This window comes from Sciurus vulgaris (genome assembly GCF_902686455.1).
Source record: "Sciurus vulgaris genome assembly, chromosome: 9".
NCBI classification, from domain to species: domain Eukaryota; kingdom Metazoa; phylum Chordata; class Mammalia; order Rodentia; family Sciuridae; genus Sciurus; species Sciurus vulgaris.
Window position 1 is genome coordinate 127,357,652 of NC_136469.1, and position 27,459 is coordinate 127,385,110.

A 27,459-nucleotide genomic window follows, 5' to 3' on the forward strand; every position below is an offset into this window, starting at 1 on the left:
CGTAGGGATTATGCTTGTCCAAGATTTTGAGTTAATGGGGAGTGACAATATAAATAGACATGATAAAGTAAAATATATTTTTAGCATTGTGATGTTTTCTTGTGGAGCAGTTCCCAAAGATTATAACTAAATCTCTACAAGAAAATTTTTTCCAAACAGGGTAAGTTTGTTAATGTTGCTCCTCATAGAATCTGCCTGAAAGGTAGAAACTAACCCATTATTTTTAAATGACATTATAGTAGTAAAAGGGTATGTTATTGTAAATTACTTTAAAGTTTTCAATTTCCAGTGTGACTCTTTATTTCATATGAAGAGGACCAGTGGTAGGTTTAACTGATAAGAATACTTTGTTAAGCATAGTGATTTATTATTCCCTAGGTATATTTCATATAGTCACATTGACACATTGAGAACCAAGATGTTATAAATAGCTAAAGCCATAACTTATTGAACATCAGTTATATAGTTAATTGAGTAGGAAGAATGCATTCATCAAACAATTCTCTGAAGATTCTGCTTGAAGGACTCTGAATTTAGAGGGATTTGGGTTTTTTTGTTTGTTTTTTGTTTTTTAAGAATACTTCAGCTATTTTGGTGTATTTTTTAATTGTCCACATACAGATTTAAGAGTCCAAGGTGTTTCTTCATTGTTTGAGATATATACAGATAGATGATAAGTCTAATATTGTGCTGTTTTCAAAGAACTGATCTATTATAAGTTAATGCACACTGTTTTTAAGTCTTTAGTAACGACTTAGTCCCAGTGTACAAATTGCTAAATGTGTTTTTTTGTATTCTATTAGATATTTACTTGTCCTCATCCTTTCCTTCTGAAACTAATGCAACATATTTATTTTCCTTTTACTGTCTTGGAATAGAAATTTGGTTAGGGAGGAGAGGAAAAAGCCCAGTTGAGATAGCTCTAAAGAAGAGAAGACCAGACCATAAAACATAATGTTGCCATGCCATATTTTTGACTGATCAGTAAAAAATCAATTCATTTTGACGGAAAGAAGGCATTGATGGCGTCTAGCACTTTTGCAGTGGATTTTAAGAGGGACCTTATAGTTGGAGTTGTACACGATTTAAGAAATTCATCACTTTTTATTGTTCTTTTGTGGTGCTGGAGATTGAACTTAGAGCCTTGGGCCTGCCAGGCATTACTCTACCACTGAGCTACAACTCCAGCCTGGGAGCTGATTAATTTTTAGGGAAGACAATGGCTTGATAATTTTGTGCCTGTGGAGAAAGAATATTTGTTAATTTGGTAGCCAATTTCATTGTTATTTTAGGGAATATGCCTTTTGCTTTATTCCAAAGCTGCAAAATTATTGAAGTGTTTTGATATTGAGGGAATTCTGTTATGTACCAAGTAATCTTATTCAGTCATTTGATTGAGTACTTTATATATGTTGGGCAGTGTTAGGTGTAGAAACAAAAAGGAAATCTGGTTCTTGTCCCCAAAAAGCAAATACAAATGTAAGTATAAAATTTCTAAATGAGATAGATTCTGAAATAGAATATATGGAAGTATGCTTTGAGGGTTCAATTTATTTGGAAAAGAGAAGCTGGTATTTAAATCAAGGCCTAAAATGAAAGTAGTACTAGCCAGAACAGGGGGTGGGGGTGCATTCCAAGCAGATGGAACAGTAGGTGTTTTTAGAACTTTGTTTATTGAGTGGAAAAAAATTGTGACTTTTTACTTGAGAAGGTCTTTAATCCATATATTCTTTAAATGTCTGACTGATTTAAGTCAGCATTTTCATACCATATCAATTTTAAGATGTTAAAGAACTAGTTTATGTACTACTCATAGATGATTGAAGATAGCCTGTTTGGTCCTTCTTGCATCACTGGACCATAAACAAAGGGAACAGGGTTTGTGTCTGTATACCTGTGTACTTGCTCTGCACACAACAAACAGAACCTTTGTTCCTTTCTTTAATCTGGGGAAGTTAAAGTCATAATGGAGGAGTTTGAAGTTTTGTTACTATGGTGTAGAATTTGGACAAATTCAGCATAGTCATAAAAAATGGATAGATGATTCATGAAAAGACATTTTCTTTGTTAAAATTTCTTTAGGTGAAGGTGGGGTATAATGATGGAGTGGTATAGTATACATGATTTACCTTTTTTCCCTAAGTCTTGCAGTTTGGGGTGTCATATTCGTTTGAAATTTGGAATTTTACGACCCTAAGGACCCAGTCTGAGATAATATTAATGAACCAGAGCAGCTTTTAGAGGACATGTATGTTGGTTCTGTAATACTGTACCACTTTGAGATATTTTTCTGGTGTGTAACTTCAGGGCAAACCACTAAAAAGGCAAGAAAAGGTAAAGATTAAAGGACATGGTTGAAATATAATTCAGTGACCAAAGAAATGAAGAGTCTGGGATTTCAGAGTGTGATAAATTGTCCCTTGTAAAGCTTAAGGGAGATAAGTTTTGAATAGACTAGCCAAAGAAGTGTGTTTCCACACAATTCAGGTCATAAACCTCTAAAATTTGTTTTTAATCTCAAAAAGATAAAGAAACTCTGTAGGCCAGAAGATCAAAGAGAATACCAGAGTATTTAACAAGTATGTGCTTAATACAAAGACTACTACAGTAAGGAGCTGGAGGGATCAGAATCTTTTTTTTAAGGTTGGCACTGGAAGGCATGGCCATAGCAGATTCTTTTTGTGCCCCTGGAAACAATAGACTGAAGCAGTATTGTTTAAGGGCTACTTCAAGATTTCAGAGTGGGTATTCAGCAAGGCACCCTCTTTTAAAAATAGATGATTTGAGAAGAGAATTGAAAGTAAGTAGATCCCAGAGCACTGCCTCAGGGGTCACAGTAACTAAGTTGTGTCCTAGCTCTTCCACTCAGCAATATGATTTTGACTATGAATTAACCTTCCTGTACTCACTGCTTTTTCAGAAGATGAAGCTTATAATAACTACTTTATGGGGTTGTTCTGAGATCCCTGTTAATTTGTGTATAACCCTTAAGAGTAATTTTTTGATACTCAGATTAGCAGTGTTTCATTCAGCATTGCTGCTGGTAGTAGTGGTAGATTTCCAGCTTGAAAAATTACTGGTTCTTATCAAATCAGCTAACACAACTAGAAAGGCACTTATAAAAGCAGTTTAGTGAAGTTCCTTTTAACACAGTAATTGAGTTGTAATTGAGAAGGGTTAAATAAAATTTGATGGCCAACCTTTGAAGTCATTCCAGGAATTTCTTTGTGGATTCAAGTTTTAGATCTTCAGATTCAGTTTTGATTTATCTGCATAGATAGTTATGCCAGAATAGAGCCTATACTTGGAAAGGTAACCAAACTCTTAACTGTATGGGAATAGTGCAGTCTAACTAGGATTTTCAGAACAGATTTTCTGTTTTTGTGCTGTAGCATAAGGTATACTTGTGTAGCTCTCACTTCTGTGTACCTTGGAGATTGTTCTAGAACAATAATAATAACATCAAGTTACTTCACTCTTATTAATGGTTGCCTGGCATTTGCGATTGTCCTCTAGTTTGACTAATCTATTGATGGATATTTTGCGGTTTTTTCCATTAGAAACAGTTGGTATCCTCATCACCCTCTTACAACTTTGTATGCCCATTTTTTACACATTGGCATATGTGAAATGAATTCCCTGAGTGAAATTGGTTGGATCAAAGGTTTTGTTTGAATTTTACCAGCTTGTTGCCAGATTGCCCTTCATGAAGAATTGATCTACTCCCACCAGTAAGGATTGAGCAGATGAGTGTCTGTTTCTTTGCCTTTTCTGATACAGCCTAGTAAAACATCAATCTTATAAGTGAAAAATGGGGTCTCCTTATGGTTTTAATTTGCATTTCTTCTGTATGAAGTTGAGCATTTTTACAGGTATGTATTAGTCATTTATATATCTTTTGGAATCTGAGACTGATGCTTTTCTTATCTGTCCAGAAGGATTACCCTGGTTGGCAGCAGCTTATAAGGTGGTGTTTTAAAAAATGCATCTCAATTTCAGAGAAAATTGACAAAATGTACAGTTTTACACAATTGATAAAATTCAGTATTTGTTCAGTTTCTTATCTCTCTGTGGTTGGTTCTTAACTGATTTATATAGAGCTCTTAACAAAATTAGCACTTTGGAATTTTTGACTAGGTTGTCATTTGAATCTTAGCCATACTTCATGTAATGAAGAAACTTTTGTTTTTGATCAAGTACTGAACTTACTGCTTTATTTGATGTCCCAAGTTTTGCAACATAACCTGCCCAAGATTGTTTTACGTTATTTAATTCTTGTATTCTACTGTTGTTAAGCATCTTTGCTCAATTTGGATTTGGTTAGGGAGGAATTCATAAGGTTCATTATAAGGACTCACGGAGTTTCCCCTACTACTCCTTTTGCCACCTATACCAAATAACATAATATTGAGCTCTTGGGGCTTGCTTCCCTGCATAATTTTTCACTCATAACTGTAGCATTTAGTCATTGACACTAAAGTTAGGAATAATTTACATATGTAGTTTATTATTAAATTCCTAAATTGTTTGGTTTTCATTTAGAAAAAATGTGAATCGTTTTCTTAGTTTATGATTTTTTTCTTAGGCCAAAACACTTGGTGTTTCAAAAAATTTAAAAATGCATGAGTACAAAATTATAAATAATATGTGAAGGATGTCATGCTTTGCTTTGCTTTATTCAGAATTGGTGATGTCATGTGACTGGGATTAGAATTGGTTAGCTTGTAGTTAACTCTGCTATCTGCATATAGTGATTAGAATACATAAGCTAGGTTAGCACTATCAACACTTTGTGGGGTTTATTTCATTTAACAGTGTTTGCAGATCTGAACTGTTTCTGATTTGACTCAAAGGATTCTATTGCTGCATTAGGCATCTCCTTTGTTTAATCTGCCTCTTGTTTAACTTTATTTAGACTATGCCTTAAACTTTAGCAAGATCCGAATTGCTCGAAGCTCAGAATTTTAACAGTTCTATTAAAACACAGATTTCTATGCCTCACCTTCACAATTTTTGAATAAGTAAATCTGGGATGAGGCCCAAGTTTTCTATTTCTACTCAGTTCCCAGATAATGCTAATGTCTTTAAGTGAGTAGATCATTTCAAGTTTGGTTGTCCCTGTAGCATTTTGTTTACTTGTCCCGTTATTAAAACTTCAGAATTATGACTCATCTTTTAACCTAAGTAAATATTTTATTACTAGTAAGAAAGGTAGTAAAACTTGACATAGGTAAAGGAAAATGGTCTGTGACTTTTAGGACCACCAATATCTTCCTTGTTCTGTCTTCGTTGTGTCGGGTGTCGTCGTTGTCCCCCTCAGCCCCACACACCACTACCACCAGCAAGCAAAGGGTTTCTTAAATTTAACAGTACAGCAAATGATAAGGTACTTTTTTTTCCCTCTTGTTTTAGTGGCTTAAATTTAAAAAAAAAATTATTCTCTCAATTCTAGAGGCCGGAGGTTCAAAATCAATGTATTGACAGAGTTGGTTCCTTCTGGAGAGTCTCAGAGAAGAGCCTTTCATGATTCCATCCTAGCTTCTGGTGATAGCTAGCAGTTCTTGTTATTCCTGACTTGTAGTTATTACAACTCCAGTCTCTTCCTCCATCTTTACCTGACTTCCCCTGTGTCTCAAATTTCCCTCTCATTTCTTTTCATTAAGGATATGTGTCGGGGCTGGGGATATAGCTCAGTTGGTAGAGTGCTTGCCTTGTAAGAACAAGGTCCTGGGTTTGAACCCTGGCACCGCCAAAAAAAAAAAAAAAAAAGATATGTGTCATTAGGTTGAGAGAGCACCATAAATGCTTGTGATCTCATCTGAAGTTTTTAACTTAATTATATCTGTAAAACTTCTATTTTTGAATAAGGTCACATTCAGAAGTACCAGAGGTTAGAACTTGGACATATCTTTGATTAGGTACCTTTTTGTTCCTATGTATGCATGTATGCTGTGTTCCTTTAAGAAGAGTGTGCTAGTGTAGGAGGGGCCCCAAGATTGGGAATTAGTATAACATATTAACTAATTTTAATAAGCTATTTAACTGGTTTTGAGACTCTGGGAAAGTTAACTGTTATTATTCAGGTCTTTTCATTGGACAAGAAAAGCACATTTGACCATCTTAAAAGAGACCCTCCAACTTTAGAACTGTCATTCTCATAAAACTTGTTCAGACAACAAGCTTCATGTATTAATAATAAACCTCACGTATTTTGCAATGTAGGAGATACTAACTGCAGCATCTCATTGTTTGGATCACTGGGTGATTATCAGATTAACATTGAGGAAACATTAGGAGTTGTCTGTGGAATCTGAAAGATAGGGATTGAATTCGGTTGACCATTTATTTTAGTACTTACGATAAACGTGGTTGTTGATAAAGCACGGCAAATAATAGTTCCATTAACTAATTTGTGATGTTCGTAACTTGCCATTTGCAACATTTTCTCTTAGAAAAATACAAAAGAATGGCGAGTTGGTTGGCTGTGCTTTTGTATACTTCCATAATGTGGTTGCCTATGGCTTGAGAAATGTGGAGAAAAAAGATCAAAATAAAGAGAGTGGGTTTTTAGGAATTTTTAAGAAATTTTCAAGTGCAAGCTGTATTATTAGTTTTGTGGGGTTCCCCCCCTCATATTTTTAATGTCCAAAATTGAGGCATATCTTTATGTGGAATCATTATACTTGATGGCATTGTGGTGGTTACCATTGCTTGTGAATGCTTGAACATGATTTGGCTGTAATATTGTTGTCACTTCAATTAAGTAATGTTAGTTATTGGGACTATACACTTACTGAATTTTTGGCTAATTAAAATGTCTTCAAAAATGTTGCCCTGAGATTCCCTATTGCAATGAATAGCTACTGAGTGTAAGTTTGAGAAAGAGTGGTAGGGTATAAATCTGCTTATATTTGGACAAAATAGTATTTGCTCAGATGGAAACATAACCAAACCTTTCCTTCTTTTTTCTCCCTACAAAGCCATACATTAGTTCTCTTGAAGCTAAGGAAGTTAGTTACCCACAAGTGGATTATGTTTTGCCATTGAGATAATGTGCAAGAGGTTAACCTACCTCATGTCAGTAATACATCCAAAGGCACATGCTACCAAGTGTCCTCACATAGATCGAAGAGATTCCAGGGGATCTAGGGGCTATGGTATAGCTGATCCATGCATTGTGCTGGACTGACTTTCAGGCATTGAGTCCTATTTTAATTGGCAGTGTTTTTTCCTTCACAATCTTAATGAAATAATCTTGCAAGTAATACTGTTATCTATTCCAGAAATGGTGGTTGTTAGTTTAAAAAAATAACACCAAGGTATAAGATATAAAATATACAAATGGGACAAATGAACTTGTTTGCCAAAAGTTTTGTTAAATTTAAAGTTTTAAGTTTTGGTGAAATAAAGAGAGGAATTCACTTCTTACACACTGCCTGCCAGTTTGCTGAACTTACTGCTCCAACAGATGGCGTTAGCTAAAAATATCAAGTTGGTTCATGAAAGGTTAGACTAATCATGAAAAAGAGCCAAAAGAATGAAGTCATAAATGATGATTTCATGTATTTTCTACTGCTTTTTAAATCTGTAAATAAAATCATGGGCTTTTATTTACTGAATGAACTGTGACTTCAGCATTTAAAGTCATATTGTGTTTTGTCCAGGTGCCAAACTGAGGACATTTGTTTTGTGTGAGTGATAACAGTAACCAGAGTGGAATGGACAGGAGATGGCTGATACTGAATCTACATGGTGGTTCTTCTGTGATGGTTAGATTCCATATTAACTGCCTTCTCTTGAGCCATTCCTAATCCTGGTTTCCCTCTTTTTGGTTCATCAATCATTCTGGTGTCATTTGCCTTTTATATTCTATTTATTTACTAGCATTTCCACAGTGCTGGTGCTGCCCCTCAGTTCTAGAGCCTTTGTGAATGAATTCTTTTTATGCTTCATTCAGATTATTTTAAGGTGGGAAAATGGTAGACACATTTCTTTGTAAGCCCTTTTCAACCAAGAGCCTGAGCCTGTGAGCTTTATTAAGAATTGTTAGGGCTTTTTAAAAATGTACATTGGCATGTGGTAACATTTATATCTTGAAGCAACCGAAAATGGTTTATTGGTTTTATTTTGCAGGCTGAATGTTTATGCTTAAAATTACTTTTAAGAAATTTATATTTCAGTGTTGAATTTGGCATTTGTGCGCAACTGTGTGGTCATTGCGTTCCATAATCAGGAATATCTTGTGTTTCTCAGTGCATTGCAGTGTTTGAGATGTATGTATTTTATGATGTAGAGTTTGTTTGGTATATGCTTTTAAGAAATTCTCTTGAAGTTTAATTTTGCAATTGATTATGAAACAATAGCACATTTATTGTTGGGGTTGAATCTAGGGATGCTTTACCATTAAGCTACACCCCTAGCCTTTTCATTTTTTTTAGACAGGTTCTTGCTAAGTTGCTGGGTCTGACTTTGAACTTGAAATCCTCCTGCCTCAGACTCCCAAGTCTGCTTATAGGTGTGCACCCTTGCACCTGGCTGAAGAAGTTTAGTTTTTATTTACCTGATGTTCTTGTTTCATCTTTATGTCTTCAAGTTTTCTCTAGAAATGTAGTAAATGAACCTTGACCAACATGTTCTTTGTGAATATAGGTATATGACTGATGGGATGTTACTTCGTGAAGCCATGAACGATCCCCTTCTGGAGCGTTACGGTGTGATAATTCTTGATGAGGCTCATGAAAGGACACTGGCTACAGATATTCTCATGGGTGTTTTAAAGGAAGTTGTAAGACAAAGATCAGACTTAAAGGTGAAGTAATTTCCTTTACCCATTTAGTTCATTTTGTGTGCGTGCATGCATGTATAAAAGTGGAGAACATTCTGATCGCTAATCAGCTATTAAAAAAAAAACTTGTAAAAAATAGTGTCCAAGTGCTAGGTACTTTAATGTGGCTTCATTTTAGATTTCACTTATTTCTGCTACTTTTTAGTAATGTATTTTAAAGCAAAATCTTTGCAATTTCTGACCCACCCAATTCTTCATGATCTAACAACATGATTTTTTGTTTTGTTTTGTGATCATACTACTCACCCTATTCATAATTAAGTACAGAGATTCCTTTCTTAAAGGATCAAATCTTTGTCCCTCAGATCTGTTTTCTCCCAACATATACACATCCAGGACAATCAGAAATCTTGATTTATTAATTTATTTTTCAACCCTTTTCTTGCGTACCATTTGTTCCTTAACCAGTGTTACCATGTTGATTAAAGTCTTAAAACTGCCTGAATATTTTTTTGCCATTTTTGACCCAAAGTCAGGAAGTTCCCCCTTTTGCATTCTTGTGTGCCTGTACCATTCTTTGAAGCTTAAACTCATCAGTTCGTCTTTATTTGTTGGTATGTGTGCTTTAGAAGCACCATTTAAGTACTACTATCATTATTAAAAATTATGAATGAGTTGCAAGGTTTCAGGGAGAAATTTCATTTGAAGTAAAATTAAGAATTCTAGTGGAATGAAGTATGAGGGAGACGTAAAGTAAAATTTTAATGGTAATGATTTATATGGGGGAGGTGTAATCATGAAGTTCTGTACTTGAACAGGTTTGGGGGCAGTGGGGAGGACTGCCTTTTTACAAGTGTAGGAGAACCTTGCTTATTTTGGAGACTTTTTTTTAAAGTTGTGTTTATTAAAGAGGATTTGGAAGAAGTTCAAAAATTTACACCTGATCTACTGGTTAGTTTTGCATTTTCTTTTTTTCATGTGGAAAGTTGTTTTGTTTTATTAAATGCAGCAATAATTACATGACATAGTAATGTCCTCCACCAGTTCTTTTACATAATTTTATGAACTTTCATTTATAAGGTATTGTTTCAAAAAAATTGTAATTTACTTACTAGGCATTTTTAAGTATCTTTGAATATAAAAACTTTTACTGTACCTTTCTGTATTTGATTTTTCAAATGGTTTATTTAAAGATTTTTACAGTAAGTGAGTACTTTTCTATTTTTTCTTTCTTTGAGGCCATGTAAGAACACTTACAAATGACTCAAGTAATTTACTGTTTTCTTTCAGGTTATAGTTATGAGTGCTACTCTAGATGCGGGAAAATTCCAGATTTACTTTGATAACTGTCCTCTCTTAACTATTCCTGGCCGCACACATCCTGTTGAGATCTTTTATACTCCAGAACCAGAGAGAGATTATCTCGAAGCTGCAATTCGAACAGTGATCCAGATACATATGTGTGAAGAGGAGGAGGGAGATCTTCTGCTTTTCTTAACTGGTCAAGAGGTATCATTATGTGCTTTATTGTTTAACTTTTGACATAACATTTTTGTTAAATGGCAACTTCAAACAACAGTTTGACATATATTTATTACCCATAGTTTCCTTAATATTTTTTCCTTCAACCCGATTGTATTAATATATAAAATCTATAGCCCCTTTTATCTGTATACTCTTAGGAATACTTTTTAAACCACTAGTGCTTTTGTGTTAGGGCTAATTATCGAACATTAAATGGTTTTAGAATTCCAAGATTTAACAAATGTGTATCTTCACCTTGGAAAGGCCAAGGTATAAGTGTTATTTTACTGGGGCATGAATTCGCATTACAGCTGCTTTGAAATCAGGCAGTCCTCATAAGTTATTTAGCATGTGCGTGAATTTGAGTGTCGATCAGTTATCAAAAAAACTTTTGTTTTTGTCTCCTGTGCACTCCTTGAGGATTGGAAGGATAGCATGTCTTCTTTAGAATTTATCTCATTTTGAGAGATATATCTCCGTTGTCATGTGTTCTAAACTCTTTCCCATAGGGTATTCATAGACACATACTCTGACATTCTCAAGTGACTGCAATACTTCAGGAAAAACTATTTGGATAAAACAATTTTAGAAAATGTTTTTATTAAAGTGTTTCTTAAAGCTTTTTTCTTTTGCCCTGTTGGGTTTTGTGAATTTTCTGAAACATGCTAGAATTTTCTAGTATGATTCTAAATATACATGCAAATCACTTAGCAAACTTGGAGGTTCTGATTCAGTGGCTTGTGCCTGCCTCTGCCAAGCATACTGATAGTACTAACTTTCCTTCAAAGTTTAGTGGCAGGGTTCTAGAGCAGATCCACCAGAACTTTATAGTGCTAGAAACATGTATTTGCCCTCTTTGCTGTTATCACCACCAAAAAACAGGGCTGTTGAGCATTGCAAGGTGGCTGGGATGAGGAAGGACTAATTTTTAATTGTATCAAATATTAATTTGTTTAAATAGCTACACATGCTGACTCACATCCTATTTTTGTATTTGCATGGCCCACAGGTTAAGAATTGTTTTTACCTTTTTAGAAGGTTGTCTGTTAATAAAAGAACATGGCCATTGAGATTGTAGGCAACTGAGATCATAGATGAATGCAGAACTTAATGTATTTTGGCACCCTTTACAAAAGATCTGACTTTTCTTCTGGAACTTTTTTTTTTTCCTAGGTGTGGTAGACTGCCCATTTAATGGAAGAAAATTCTTTAAGACAAAGCAAATTCTTGTCTCTGTTTTAAACTTGTTGTAATAGATGAAGTTTGGGGGTGAAATGTAGGAATCTGCATCTTCTACAATCTCCTGGGGCCATTTTTATGACCACTTTTCCAGAGGAATATTTTAGTATAGTATGATGCCTGTGATAAAATAATGACATTCACCCCAAACATTGCTGATAGAAATTGCTTTCATCTCTCTGAGATACCAAAGGTCTGCTAAGCAACAACCTCTCTGCAGTAAAATGTGAATTCTCATGTGTGTTCACATTCTACAGGGATATTTGGTAGATAATATTTGAGCAAACACCATTGTTAAAAGCTATGAATGTTGAGTAATTTTTTTTTTATCTTGGATTTCTTCGGGTTTGTCTTGGTCATTTGTGATTTATGATTTGTTGGCCTTGGTTTCCTTTCTTTAAAGAAGGGTCTCTTTGTTGTGGATGCCATATAGAACATTAGTATCTAGCCTCTACCCATCAGATACAGTAATATTTCCTCCCTCAGTATGAAAACCAAAGATGTCTGCAGACATTACCAAATATCCCTTAGGAGGTTGCAGTCATTCCCTATAGAGAATCGTACTTGTTCTTTTGGAAAATGTTGCAAATTCAGTTTCCCAGATAAAGTTATTTTCTCTTGGTCATCCTTTTTATGCATTTTGACTAGGAAATTTCCCTACATTTTTTTTAGATGTTGATAGGCCTTTATTTTATTTATTTATTTATATGTGGTGCTGAGAATCGAACCCAGTGCCTCACATGCTAGACAAGCACTCTACCACTGAGCTACAACCCCAGCCCTCAAATATATTTTTTATGGCATATAAATGACATACGTGTTGTGACACATCGTAGAGGTATTCATTTTGTTCTCTTGTGTCTGGTCTCTAATTTATCACTTCTTCCAAAGTACAGTGCTGGAAACACGTATTTGCACTCTTCGCTGTGATCACCACCAAAAAACAGGGCTATTGAGCATTGCGAGGTGGCTGGGATGAGGAAGGACTAATTTTTAATTGTATCAAACATTAATTTAAGTTTAAATAGGTAGAAAAATGTTTTCTTAAATGACTAGTCACTATGCTCAGATAACCAAGCATATTTAAATTATATCAGATAGCCTCATAGTTAAGACCTCAAAGTGTTTATAGCTGGCGAAACAAAGGCAGTAATCCGTATGGTATTCAGATGTGTGCTAGAGTACATCTTTCATAAAATAAAGTGATACTGTACTTGTGAACTGTGTACCAGTTAATCTTTAGGTGCCTAATCTTGAATTTGGAGACCTTTGGGGAGAAGGTGGATTTTATTGATTGTGTTTAATAGATTTGATGTAAAGATACATAAAATATTACTCTTTCTCCCCTTTTTTGTGGAAGGTTAGTATTTTTAGTTGGTAGGTTAAGTGGTAGATTCTGGGAAGTTGGTACTCTGTCTTCATAAATTTGAATAGAAATTTCAAAGATTATTTAGGACATTAGCAATTTGATCACTTTTTTAAAACCGTGATGCTTCTGTAGTCATCTGAATTAATGTGGGAGGGAGAGAGCCCAGTTTAAATTGGTGAAAGATTGGGAAAATTTTGAAATCTACAATGTTACTGTTATTTCAGTGCATACAATCTGGATTTAAGCTTGCATGGGTACATGCCTGTAATCCCATTGACTTGGGAGGCTGAGGCAGGAGGTTTGCCAAATCTGAGGCTTTAGCAAAATCTTCCTCAAAAATAAAAAGGGCTGGGGATGTGGCTTGGTGGAAGATCACCCCTTTAATCTCTAGTCTGCAAAATAATAAAGAAATAATCTGGACCTATGATTAAAAATTAAGTTTTGTCAAGAGTAGAAGTCCTCAGAAATTATATAGTACTGGAGTAGGTAAGAGATTGTAATTGAAGTACCAATTGTTTGTAAGTGGATACTTGATTCTGAGATTCTTCATTCCTTAAGCAACAGACTCTTTAATTTTCCTTAGTAATATGCTTTCAACATGCATTGATTTCATAAGTAATGTCCAAATTAATTAACTAACATACTTGTGTAGCTGAAAGTCTTTTTCCTCAAGTCAGAAACTCCTGAACTTTTGACTTAATTCTCCATATTGCATTGCTTATGACCAAGTAGATGGCTACTGATTGGAAAGAGAACCTTCCACTTTATCCCTGTTCATTTTCTGATGAATGTAGGAGAGTTTTATGGCATTCTAAACTGATAGTGTTGACCCTAAGGTGGTTAAAACTCGAGGAAAAAAGTGTGGAATTTTAAAAACTGTTGAACATTTTATATATATATATATATATATATATATATATATATAAATATAAGTGATATAGATTTTTTTCCCCTTCACTTCAGAGGATTATTTATATCCCTTGCTGTCATCATTTTGTTTTAGCTGCATACGTGGCTGGACACATAGGTCCCAATTTGAAACTATCTTAAAATGCTGCCTTCTTAAAGCATATGTATAATTTGGGCTGATAATTTTTTAAGATGTGAAATCTGGATGTTAGATGACACTGGACCATTTATTTTCCAGTTGTGTTTTTGGTAAAATTAACAATTACAGATACTCTGAATATTGGAAATCTGATTTTGTACCTATGTTCCAAAATTTGATTTGGTAGAGATCTTAATTTTTGTATTTGCATGCCAGCAGGGGGCATTCTCATCTAGATACAGCATTTGAAGCAATTTTCTTGGTAAATACTTGTTTCCTTTGTTAATATTCTTTTGATGAATAGCATTATAATTTCATTTTCTCCTATGTACTTGAGATTTCAGAGGATACTATTAACATAAGGTTCTTGATAGTGATTTTTCTGGTGTCACAATTTTTAAGGCAGATACCCATTTTCAATAATGTAGTTATGTTTGGGGTAGGTGAAAACAATGTTTTTCTTAATATATCCAAGAACTTTATTCTTCAACACAAAGTTGTACTTGGACTTAAAATCATTTTAAGGAAACAAATTGTAGTTTGATGTAAAATCAGTATATCTGAAATTGCCCCCTCTTTGCAACGTTCTGTCTTTTGCAGAAAAGATAATTTGTTAATGAAGATAGCCTCGGGTTGGGTTATTCATTGAACACATGCCTGATACATTATAGGCTGTTTAATGTACTAACTTTCTCCAAGTTGAATTATTGTTTTGGTGAGATTTAGATAACATTTGTCCACTGTCCACTCCATCCTCTGTATTTTAGACCCCTCTGCTATTCCCAAAGCAGCCACTCCTCCCTCAGTCTCAATATTATTCATTACATAACCTTTTATTTGAATGCAAATGCATTGGAATAGTTTTCTGTGGTAAGGAAAATGCTGAAGCTGCTCTAAGATACTTGTGTTAGCCTAGTTCTTAAATGTCTCTGTTGATACTGTAAAGGTGTTTGTTCTCATTAGGCACAATGAAGCAAATCTTCCATATAATTGCATTAGTGATACGTGACATTAAAGCCTAATTGGCTTATTTAAAATATCTAGCACATCAATTTCTCTTAGATTATGAAAATTGAAAAGGTCAGGAGTGCAGTTAAATATTCCTGGGTGAGAAATTTCAATTTTAGTACAATTTGTTCAGAATTAATTAGGGAATCTGACTCTTCAAGAAAAGGGGTGTGGAATGCAAATAAGGTAGTTATATATTTGGTTGAATACAGAAATCAAAGTATTTTAGGTGGTTTTGGAAATCCCACTGAAATTTGCAAAAGTAGTTCTGGTTAATACATTGAAAATAGGGTATCCAGCAGGTCATGTACATAAAATAAACTGCACAGAAGTGTTTCAGCATTTTTGGTTTTAGACTCAAAACTCTCTATTTTGTAGGAAATTGATGAAGCCTGTAAAAGAATAAAGCGTGAGGTTGATGATTTGGGTCCTGAAGTTGGTGACATTAAAATCATTCCACTGTACTCTACGCTTCCACCCCAGCAGCAACAACGCATCTTTGAACCTCCACCTCCAAAAAAACAGAATGGAGCAATTGGAAGAAAGGTAACATAGAAACTTCCTTTATAACATTTCATTAATATAAAAAGACTTATTGAGATATGAGACTATGTTGTGGGTAATTGTGATTTGGATCAAACACAGCAATTAAGTTTTATAATCCTGCATGTGAGTTTTGGTAAATTCTTAATCTCTAGTCTTAATCAGTTTGGGAGATGGATTGTCAAGGGTAAGCTTGATGTATAACAAGGAACTGGGCTCTGATATATAAGTTTCTTCAGCTTTGTCATATAGGATAAAAATCTTGCCTCAAATTCACAATTTACAGATCCAATTTTTTGCGACCCCCCCCCCCGACTTTTTTGCTTATATTTTTAATGATTACTGAAAATAATAAATTATTAAAGAACATTTAACATTACTAGAAGAAAATATACTTTTGGAATTTACATTTATCAAATACAGTAAATTTGACTTTTAAAAAGTAGTCTAATCAAAGACTCATTGTGCTAAATTGCATTTTTGGTCTTCATGCTGTCTCTAGAATGTGAAAACATCTCCTGTCTAGTTTGTAGGCATTTGAATTTGGGGCGGGGGGAGTAACTTGATGTTTTAAGTGACATCTTTGGCATACAATTTTGAAGTTGATTTGTTGACTGGAAAGAACTTCTTTTATGTGGACTTTTTAGTGCGGTTACATATCATTAGAAGGTATTTATTAAGTATTTCTGTAGTGTTAGGGTTTAGATGTGAGGTGTCTCCACAAAAGCTAACATGTATGAGACAGTGCAAGAAGGTGCAGAGAAGAAATGATTGATTTCTAAGAGCTTAACCCAATCAGTGTATTAATCCCCTGGTAGGGATTAACTGAGTGGTAACTGATGTGGTGCGGTATCTCCGGAGAAGGTGAGGATTGGGACGTGACTTGGGGTACATATATTTGTATCTGGGAAATGGAGACTCTGCTTTCTGATCTTGATGTGATCTACTTCCTCCCATTACACTCCTCTGCATGATGTTCAGCCTAGCCTCTAGCCCTAAGAAATGGAGCTGGCTTATGTGGACTAAGACCTGAAACTCTGAGCCCTCAAATAAACTTTTCCTCCTTTAAAATTGTTCTGATCAGGACTGGAGATAATAGCTCAGTCGGTAGAGTGCTTGCCTTGCAAGCACAAGGCCCTGGGTTCAATCTCCAGTACTGCCAAAAAAAAAGTTCTGGTCAGATCTTGTAGACAAAGCAGTGGAAAAGCTGACTAAAGCACGTAGTAAAGAGAAAATAATACATCCTCTAGGCAGAGCTTAAAAGTTTTTCATTTGTCTTAAAAGTATATGTTCTCTGTATGTTTGCATTTTTTTAATTTTTAAACATTGTGCTATTTTTCATTGATTGAAACTGGCATATGCAGTAAATTTTGCCTCTTCTGCCCATCTTTTCATCTAGTTCTCATTCTGTTGAGATACTTTGACATGTGTGGGCCCACATTTCTTAAAATTTTACATCTAAGCTCTATTAATTAGTATATTAGTTCATGGGAACTTGTACTCAATAAGGTACCAGTCCAACAGAAAACATTTTGTAGAATCTACGATTTAACCCTTGGGCTAGAATTAGTTTTTATATTTCCTTTTTATGTTGCAAATCCTAAGGATGTGGAGAATTTTGTCTTATTGAAAAGAATGACTCAGCAATGGATATATGCTCATTTTGGGTGGCTCATCTTAGGCTTTTAATTCAAAACAAGGACCGCATAACACTTCACTATCCATTCATGGTGCTCCATTCAGCTAATGTTGAGAAATCATGCTGTCTCTTGGTGTGAGTCAGCTTCATCTTAGAGGTTAAGAAAACTCATAACTGCCCTAGAAGATTCCAAGGGGAGTGAGAGTGAGGAAGAATTTCGTGGCGGTCAGTGTGTCATTCTCCTAATGGGTAAGACACTCTGAGGCCCAGCATGTTAAAGCGCAGATGAAAGATTTTCATGTAGTGCTAGCTCCTGGAGGAGCATCTAAATAAACATCAAGTATTTTCAGTGCTGGGCAAGGTGGCTGCCTGAGCTGAGATGGGGGTACCAACTGCATCCCTGAGATCACTGAAACTTGTTCCATACTCTTTTCAAGCACTGACCAGCAGGCAAGATAAAGAGGTGACCAGTAGGCGTAGGGCCTGACAGACCTATTTAGAGCAGCAAAGGTGACTAGAGGATTGTGGGGGAGGAGGAAATGGTGAGAATTAAGAGCAAATGCTGTGGGGGAGGGCAGAGCAGGTAAAGCAGGAAGAACTGCTGTTTTATTTTTGTTTAAAATGCTATAACTTTTATAATAGTCACCTTAAGAAAGTAAAGGATTTAGGGCCACGGCTTGGTTCTGCTGTTATTAATATTACTATGCCAGTTACTATAAGTGTTACCTTTCACTATGATGTTCATAATTAATTTAAAATTGTATGTAGGAACATATAGAGATTTACTGTTTTTTGCTGTGAAAAACAAAATATAACTATTTTGTAAAATTGTTTACTCTTCTAACAAACACAGGATAACAGCACAGAACAGGTTATGAGAATATTGCAAGTTTTTGAACAAATTGAATATTTAATGCATTTTTTAAAAAATTACATCAAAATAATTATGATTATGTATAGCTTTATATTTGTGCCTTTTGTAAGGCAATGCCTTATTCCTCATTCTGTTTAAGCAAAATAGAGTCTATAACTTGATTGTGTTAGCCAACAACAGCCTTTGAGTATTAAATTTTAAAAATATGGTTATATCAAGTTTTGGGGGCATTTGAGCACTTGAGTAGCATTCTACTATTGGACTGATAGTATAATAGTTGAAGTTTTTAACAGTTGAGAAAGGTTGAGAATGCACTAATTTATTTGCATGAGGGTGTTTTTACCTGTTAAAGTTCAAGTATTTCAGTAAGGTAAAAACTGTAGGAGGGTCTTTTAAAATTATAGTTATTGGTAAATCTCTTCTGAGCACCCTAAGACTTCTAATTGTTGCTTTGTAGAATTGGTGTTATTAAAATCCAGCAGTGAGTCTTTAATTTAAAATACTTAGTTTTCATTAATTTGGTCTGTACACATGGTTTTCTGTAGCTTTCCTATAACTTAACTAAGTAATATGGCTCAAAATGTAGATTGCTCAATAAAATAGGGAAATGGCCCTTGTGAAGATGGTTCTGTAGTCTTAAAGAGAGATTTAATGATCCACGATCTCAAGATAGCTTGATGTACAAGCAGATAAATTAATGTCTTTAAATTGGCCAACTCCACAGAGTTCCCTGGAGAATAAAAATTCAAACTAGCTTAACCTAAATGCTTTATTGTGTCCCAAACAATATTCAAGTAGGGCAACACAAATGCTCTGAGTTACTCTGCTTTGAAGTGTAATTACTGAACTAAAAGTGGGTCCCATTAGCAGAGTTTACTCAGGGGGGAAACTTTGCATATTTTGGCAGTAATGCCAAACTTTTACCATGGGGTTTAGTTTGGAGTAATTTACCTCTAGTGAGATTTCAACGCATTTAATAACTATTTGAACTCTTAATGCAGAGGTACATTCTAGAAAGCTTGTAACAGTTACGTAGATTCCTACTGAATCTATGTAATTTTTTGACAAATTCAGGATCACTTTTCTCCTGACCAATTCCTAATTAGATGGTGTGTTATATAACCTGGAACATGCTTAGGACTTGATTCATTCTCTGAGATTCAAACAAAACAAAACAAAAACCTGGCTTTCCAGAGTGTTAGGGGTCATTCTTGAGTCTGCCTGCCAGCCTTATTCAATTTGCTTATGTTTGTTTCACTCCTGTTTATTGCTTGATTATCCTGTACATGTCCTTAAGAATGCCTTTCAGTAATACCATCAGATCACCTTTGCTTAAGAAGCCTTTGCCTTTTGCCAGTTCTTTCAATTAACCAATGAAAAAAGGAAGCCCCCCCCCCTTTTTGACATGTAAATAATCTGAAATACTGGTTGATAAATGTCAAGGTTTTGAACCAGTATTTTAGGAAATCTCCCACTACAATATGAAATCAGAAGTGAAACTCTTAGTATTAAATTCCAAGTAATAGTGGAACAAAAAGCCTATGAACTTTTAAAGCCATTTGATTTGCAAGATTAAAATTTTTCAAAAATAAAATAGGGATAAATAAAAGGCCTTTCATTTCTTAAATATTCCCATGGGGCATTCTTTTTTTTTTGTTTGTTTGTTTTTTTTTGTTTTTTGTTTTTTGCGGTGCTGGGGATTGAACCCAAGGCCTTGTGCTTGCAAGGCAAGCACTCTGGAACTGAGCTATCTCCCCAGCCCTCCCATGGGGCATTCTTATGCACGTATCCTTGTCTGAACTGACCCTTTTATGACTTGTGCCTTTTCTTTTGTGAGTAGATCTCACCTTACCTAAATGCCATTTTCTTGGTAAAACCTTTCTCTTCCTTGTGGAAATAACTCCTGTATAATCTCATAGCACATCTTCAGTGTCACTTACACATTCTATCCTTGTCTTCCCTTGCAAACTGTGAAAGCTAGAGGAGCATACTCTTACAGATTCATTTTGCGTATGTATGTGTATCTAGCTGAATACCAGTAATCTGTTCCTGAAAATCAGATCTTCTGGTTAAAATAATAACAAGGGATACCATTTCCTATTGTTTTTAAAAGGAAAAAAAAATTGTGTCTTTGTTCCTTGGAGTGTCTCCATTATCCTTAAACATATCTAACATGTTGCAAAGCTTGCACATGCAAAAAAAAGCTATTATATTAGTATGTAAATGATTTAACCATTATTCCATGTAACAAATGTGTGGTTCCCAACAGTTGCTTTGCAGGCAGTGTAACACATTACATGTCCTCACTTTGAGACACTTTCCAAAAACATCTCCTGTCCTCCAGTTCTTACTGTAGTATAACCTTTTCTTTATGTGCTGTTTTGTTTAAAATGTTGATTTTCCCCCCTGTGATATGAATATGAAATTTTCCTTTGTAAATATTGTCTGTAAACATTCAAAGAAATGCATGTTTTGTGAAGTTTAGCTATTAAGGAGTGTTATAGCAATAAGACATTCTGTTAGACTTCTATAATGACTTTATTAGTATTTTTCTTTTGATGCTATACTTCTGTGTGAATGATCAAAATGTAATATAGTTTATTGATAATCTGAAGGAATAGCTTTGTTGGAAAGAGGAATTGCTATTGTGAGCTAAATTGAAATTTGTTTTTAAATTGTGTTTGTCTTTTAAAGCATTAGCCATTGAAGATAAATCTTTGCTTCCGTTTTATTTACTGTTTCGGAAGTCATGTTAGTGGTTAATCTTATGTCATGTTAATTTTATTGATGTGTAATAAAAATTTGTATACCGTATTTTGTAACAGGTAGTTGTGTCAACTAACATTGCGGAAACATCATTGACAATAGATGGTGTGGTGTTTGTGATTGATCCTGGATTTGCAAAACAGAAGGTACTTATTTTAGTGCTTTAGTTGAATACTTCATAAATTAGTGTGAGCCTGACAGTATTTACCACACATTCATCTAATTAATTAAAAATTCCTTTTTAGCATTATTTTTCCTTTTTCCTTTTTTCTTTTTGCTGTATGATCCTTTTGCATTTTAGTTGGCTCTCAGAAGTTAAGGTAGTACTTTTTGTTTAATTGTATCTCCCCAGTCCCCCTTTTCCCTTTTCTTTAAGGTGTCTTAGTTTGTATGCTTACCTAAGAAGAGTGGGGTGATAATTAAATACAGGGATTACAGTCCTTGCAGATGAGTCAGGCATCCAGTATTAGAGTTCCTGCTGTGTGCTGGGCACACTGAATAAAGATTCTGAACTGTTCCTTTGGTTAACTGTGATGAACACCAAGCACTTCTGCTGGACAATGCTGGTACACAAATTTTTGGGGGTGGCGTGGGGGATAAGTTGATTATGTTTGTAGGTATATTATCAATGGAAAATATATCTGTTAAGAGCACGTATTTAACTTAATATGGACCAAATTAAAAATAATTTTTAAGATGTCCACTTTTAACATCAGGTGTTGAAATTGCAAGTTTCATTTTAGGAAAATTCTTCACTGTCCAGCATGGTGGAAGGGAAGTTAAATTAGGAGGAATAAAGGTGTTTTTTTTTGTTTGTTTGTTTTTGTTTTTTTTGCGGAGCTGGGGATTGAACCCAGGGCCTTGTGCATGCAAGGCAAGCACTCTACCAACTGAGGTATATCCCCAGCCTGAAATAAAGGTTTTGTAAGCTGTCTCTTATTATTGAATTTTTTCTTGTTAGCTTAAGTCTTCTGGACTAATAAGAGTGCTGGAAAGAAAGACCATGAGAGAGCAAGTTCCTTTTTGGGACAGATGATTAATAGTGATCATTAATATTATTTTGGTATCAGCTGTGGACTTTGGGTATTTCTAATGGGTCTAGTTTTATGTTTAGCTGAGAATTGTTCTTTTATTATGTTCATTCTAATAGGTATACAATCCTCGAATCAGAGTTGAATCCCTTTTGGTGACAGCTATTAGTAAAGCTTCAGCTCAACAAAGGGCTGGTCGAGCTGGACGTACCAGACCTGGGAAATGCTTTAGACTTTACACAGAAAAAGCTTATAAAACAGAAATGCAGGTAAGACATATTGCTGTGTTCTTCCTGTATATTTGGAAGGATAAATTGTGTTACCAGAAGAAAATTGTTTAATTCATCTTGCCTTTTATGAGCTGTTTAGTTTTTCCTTGAGTGAGATTTGTGGTGTAATCTACCAGTACATCTACTTCACCCCAGTTTTGAGTTGAGGTGGACAGTAGTAGACACTTCTGGCATTATAAAGATGGTTTGGGGAAATATCTGATTTCTCTCTAGTCTACTTCACATGTATTTTTATTCTGAGTCAGGAGTGTAGAAGTAATGCCATAGCAAACAACTAATGAGGCAGGGAACACAGATATGAATTCTCTGTAAGGAGGACTAGGAATGTTAAGCCTAACAAATTTTTTTTTTTTTTTTTTTTTTTTTGCTAGGATAACACCTATCCTGAGATATTGCGTTCCAATTTAGGATCAGTTGTGTTACAATTGAAGAAACTTGGTATTGATGATTTGGTGCATTTTGATTTTATGGATCCACCAGGTATGACTTTTCAAAGTACATTTTATTTGATCTTTTAAACAAAATTAAATTTTTAGTTTCTATGAATCCTATTCAGTATATGTATTAAATGCTTTATATTTACCTTTTCTGTTATATGGTAATATTATAACAAAAAAGTGTGACATACTTGAGCACTTATTTTTTTCTCCCTTTCCTTACAAGTTATTCTGGGAGTTTAGATTAATTGAATTTTTTATCTGGGCTCAAAAATGTGAGAATTTTATTTTCTAATTTTTCTTATGGAGAAATTGTTGGATGTGTTAATGGATTAATGTAATACATTTAAGGTGAAGACAGTTTTAACTACAGAAAAAACTTTTGTAATTTTGTATGATTCATTGTTTACTATATCTGTATAATTGAATTTGGTGACAGTTTTTGAGTTTCAAGTTAGGTCCACTGTAAAATGAAAAATGAGACTGCTTATAATAGTTCGTTCACACTGTCACATTTTTGCTTGCTTAAGGCAACTTGTCTAATAGATTGCCCTCTCCCTCTCCCCCAGCTCCTGAAACTCTGATGAGAGCCCTAGAACTTTTGAATTATCTGGCTGCTTTAAATGATGATGGAGATCTGACCGAATTGGGATCCATGATGGCAGAGTTCCCTCTAGATCCACAGCTCGCTAAAATGGTTATTGCAAGTTGTGACTACAACTGTTCTAATGAGGTCCTATCTATTACTGCTATGTTGTCAGGTAATAGAGGGAAAGGAACTAAAAATAGCCAAGCTCTTCAGAGTTTGGGTGGACTTCACTTTTGTTTGTGTTTTTTAATATTTAGTATGATAGTGGATTTTATAGATGGCTTTAAGGATTTCATTTTGTTTCCTAAATACCTTGTAAATAGCTTCATAATGACATAGTACTTACAAAAGTAAAGTATGTCTTTGTGCATAAAACATAGGAAAACATTGGCTCTCTTAAGTGCAAATAAAATTTACAGTAAGAATAAGTTTGAATGCAATTGTACCTGAATTTTTTGGTAGATCCATCAGTGCTATCTCTGAGGTTTATTACTGAAAAGTACAAGAAGAACTTTGTTCTAGTACTTGGCACTATTTAGTGAGCCTGTGGTACATTTAAATTGAACCTTTTCTCCATGTATGGATGTGTATTCCAGTGACAGCCAAACAAACCTGAATTGTAAATTTAGTAAATTTAGTATTAGAAATAGTTTTAGGCTTAAAATCTAATCTGATATTAATGTTCTTTTACAATGGCAGGAAAGCAGTTGGTAAAAGAAATACACTAATAAACTTGCTAATTTTTGAAAATTGGAATATTTAGCTGAGGAATTTGTGCTAATAGTAAAACTTAATCCACAGATGAATAGTAATTTAGAAATTAGATTTTCCAAAAAGGAGATGGAATATTGTTAACAAACAAATGGTTATTCTTACAGCTAAAAATAGAAAATAAGCTTTTACTGACAAATCAAAATATTCCATGCTACTAGTTTCAGTACTGGAGAGAACTACTTGCGGAGTGGTGTATTGATTTTGATTATGTAATGCCACAAGTAATTAAAAATCTATGGAATTAAAGGATAAATTGAAAATTTTTCTAAATATAAATTTATGGCTTAGTTTAGATGTGTGGTATATTCTAATGGTGTGAATTTTTTATTTAAGAAGTAGCTCTAAAATGTTTTCTTGCAGAGTTATGACTGATCAGACTCAGAGCAGATGGGCAGGGCAGTATCGAATCATTTAATTAAATTGTAGTCTCATTTGCGGAGGTGGTGGTAGGTTGTTGTCTGCCTTTCTTACATGTTTTGTTAGATTCTCACAGTTGTACTTCTCCCAAGATTTTAGTTTGTAGGGAAAGTGTGGGGCAAGAGTTAGCAGATTATTTTGTTGTATAGACATTCTGTATAATACCATTGTTTGAGTTTAGAATATTCTTGAATATTCTTGAATATTGTCATTGTGGTGAGGTTGAAAATCTTCCAACTACATCTTAGTGTTACTTGTAATAGGAATTGAGCAAAACATAGGGTTTAGTAGTGGTTGTCTTTAGAACATCAAGAGAATAAAAATTTATGTGCAGCAGTTTTTAAACAGGCCATTTGTGGGAGGAGTTAAAATAAGGAGTGAGGAAGGAATCATGGAATAAAAAGTTTGTTGATCTTTGTTTGCCACTTAAGTATTTTTTTTAAAAGTTTTCAGATGCATATCAGAGGCCTTGTGGGGCACTGCTTATTTATTCCCATTTAACTCTGGTGGCTAGTTCACGTTAACATTCACAGCTGTGAGAAGTTTCTGTACTTTATGAATTACTTGCTTCAGTTACATTAAGCAAGACTAAATATTTACTGTGATCATGTTTTGTTGTCTTTATTTGGCTACCTTGGCATCTTTTTAAAGGGGAAACTGTATGCAAAAGTGTTTTTCACACTGTATTTGATCTCGTTGTTGATTATTCCCATTATCTTTTACCTGAACTGATAATTTTTTTCACTGATAAAGTTTTAAGAGCTTTAAAAATGTGTTGAAAAAGTCCCAAGCTTGTTAAGTATTTATTTTCATATTGCTTCTTATGACTATGGAATTGCTAAAGTGAATTAAGGAAAGTTGTATTTCAAAAAATGTAGTGCACACTTTGTAACAACTTTAAAGCTTTGTGTGAATTAATATTGAGGCTCTAAACAAATAATGTAGTTATATACTTTGATGACCATTGAAATAATGACTGTTTCAGACTAATTGTCAACTTTTTAAATAATGGATTTTCCTTTTATTTTGAGGTTTTGATTCAAATAAGCTCTTTTTTTTTTTTTTTTTTTTAAACTTGGGGCTTTGTTTACTAATCATTTTATTAAAATACTGGAACACTAGGCTGAATATCCCAGCCTTTTTAAGTTTTCTTAATTCTAAGGCGGTTTAACCTTCCACCACTACTGCTATCATCAAACTCAAGATTTCTTGATATTCTTTATGTTTACATATGCTTCTGCTCACCAGTGCTAATAGTGATACCCACCAGTTGGTAATAGCCAGAGAATTAGGGAACAAATTCTGATAGAAGTATGACAGTAGATTGGTTGCACAGTTGTTTGAGTTCTGCAGTGGGCAACTGTAGTTTCTTAACTCACATGGCCATTTGAGGGCTGAATTGATGGCCTTTTAAAAAATACAATTAGCTAAGACTATTGACACCATAATTCTGGTTATTGGTAGAGCTATCAGCACTGGTTTTTGAAATAAGTTGAGCTTTCTAGTATCTTGATGGCCTTCAGAATAGCTGTTTTGATGCCTACTTTTAGATCTAGTTAAAATAATCAGGTACTCTGTAGCTTTGAAACCCTCTTGTCTTACAGATGTGGTTAGGTGTTGATGTACCAAATCAAGGTAGTAAACAGTCCAAGATGCAGTTGGAGGCCATCCTGCCCTGCCCTATGCTCTGTGAACTGACCTAGCTAGGCCTTGTTCCTCTATCTGTGAATGCGTGACTCATCGATATGGGCGTTTGTGTTGGGCCCATACCAACCTTGTTTAGTCCCACAGTGTTTTGTTCGCCCCACGGAGGCCAAGAAAGCTGCAGATGAGGCCAAGATGAGATTTGCCCACATAGATGGAGATCATCTGACACTGCTGAATGTCTACCACGCTTTTAAACAAAGTAAGTACAAATTAGATTGAAGACTCTCTTTTGTCTAAATGTCACTTGCAGCATATAAGATGTTTCTTCATCTCACTTTCATTTATTATCTGTGACAACTTTACATTAGAAACACAGAGGTACTTCAGAAAAACCCCTGACTACCATTTAAAATAGAAATTGGCCAATCTTTTTCAAAGTTGCTTATATTTATAGTCAGGGTGGGAAAACACCAATTATAAAACCCTGAAAAATACAGGGTGATAAAAATGAAACATAAATTCATCACTGAAATACAAATTATTATGTATTTCTTTCCACTCTTATATTTCTGTACATTTTATGCTTATGAACAGTTTTATATTTCTGTAATAAGTACTCTTAACATTTTAACTAAGCTTTATACATTAAAATAAAGCAAGCAGGTAACAATGAGCAACAGATTCAAATGTTGGTTTTTAGTCAGGCTTGCAAGTAGTCTGTAAACATGAGGGAAAAGTTCAAACTCTACTGTTAAGAGTCCTAAGGAATGTGTATGTCAAAAGATGTACCATTTTCTTACCATAATTTAAATGTGGCAGCAACTGAAGAAAATATTAGCTGTGTGGGAGTCCACTTAGTGAAATAATCATACACAGGAGCTTGGAATATAAGTTATGTGGTCTTTATGAAAAGCTGATTCTATATTACCAGTTACCTTAACAACTTAATACTTAATACTTAATACTCTTAATACTCTAACAACTTAATACTCTTTAGCCCAGAAATAATAATCATTAAAGATTTTCATCTCAGAATTACTTAATGATACTACCTAAGTGTCCAGTAGTAGAAAGATGGTCTGTGAATTTTGCTCTAGGCATGAAATATTGTTTGAACTTTTAAAATTATGTTGTCAGGATATTTAATGATGTGAAAAATGTTTGCCAGTTATTTTTAAATGATGAAACAGTAATAATAACCAAGTTATCACTATCTGCTTTTGTTGGAGCATACCATTTATAAAAGTTAAATGAGAAGGAAAGTTAAGGGGGATAAATACAGAAATGAATTGTAACAAAATCTGAAAAGGTTTGATTTCTGTGTACCTAAAAGCTAACCTAATGAATGATACATAATCAAAAACTGGTAACCCTACATAAAATTGTGAGATTATCATTCACTGTGAGCCCATGGTTTTTCATAAAGAGAATTAGTTTCCTTATTTATAAAGTTTCCATCCCAATTTTGTACCTCTTAAA

General features: G+C 34.3%; 1 protein-coding gene across 1 annotated transcript in view; it reads left to right on the top strand.

The window, feature by feature from the left end:
* The window catches only part of DHX15 (DEAH-box helicase 15), a 47,429-nt gene that overhangs the window by 12,814 nt on the left and 7,156 nt on the right, over positions 1-27,459 (top strand). Inside the window, exons 4-11 of the mRNA XM_079154567.1 lie at positions 8,650-8,809; positions 10,076-10,294; positions 15,352-15,519; positions 20,855-20,941; positions 21,946-22,095; positions 22,488-22,596; positions 23,123-23,314; positions 26,117-26,239. Of these exons, the coding sequence (XP_079010693.1) occupies positions 8,650-8,809; positions 10,076-10,294; positions 15,352-15,519; positions 20,855-20,941; positions 21,946-22,095; positions 22,488-22,596; positions 23,123-23,314; positions 26,117-26,239 (1,208 nt within the window). The remainder of the gene's footprint in view (positions 1-8,649; positions 8,810-10,075; positions 10,295-15,351; positions 15,520-20,854; positions 20,942-21,945; positions 22,096-22,487; positions 22,597-23,122; positions 23,315-26,116; positions 26,240-27,459) is intronic.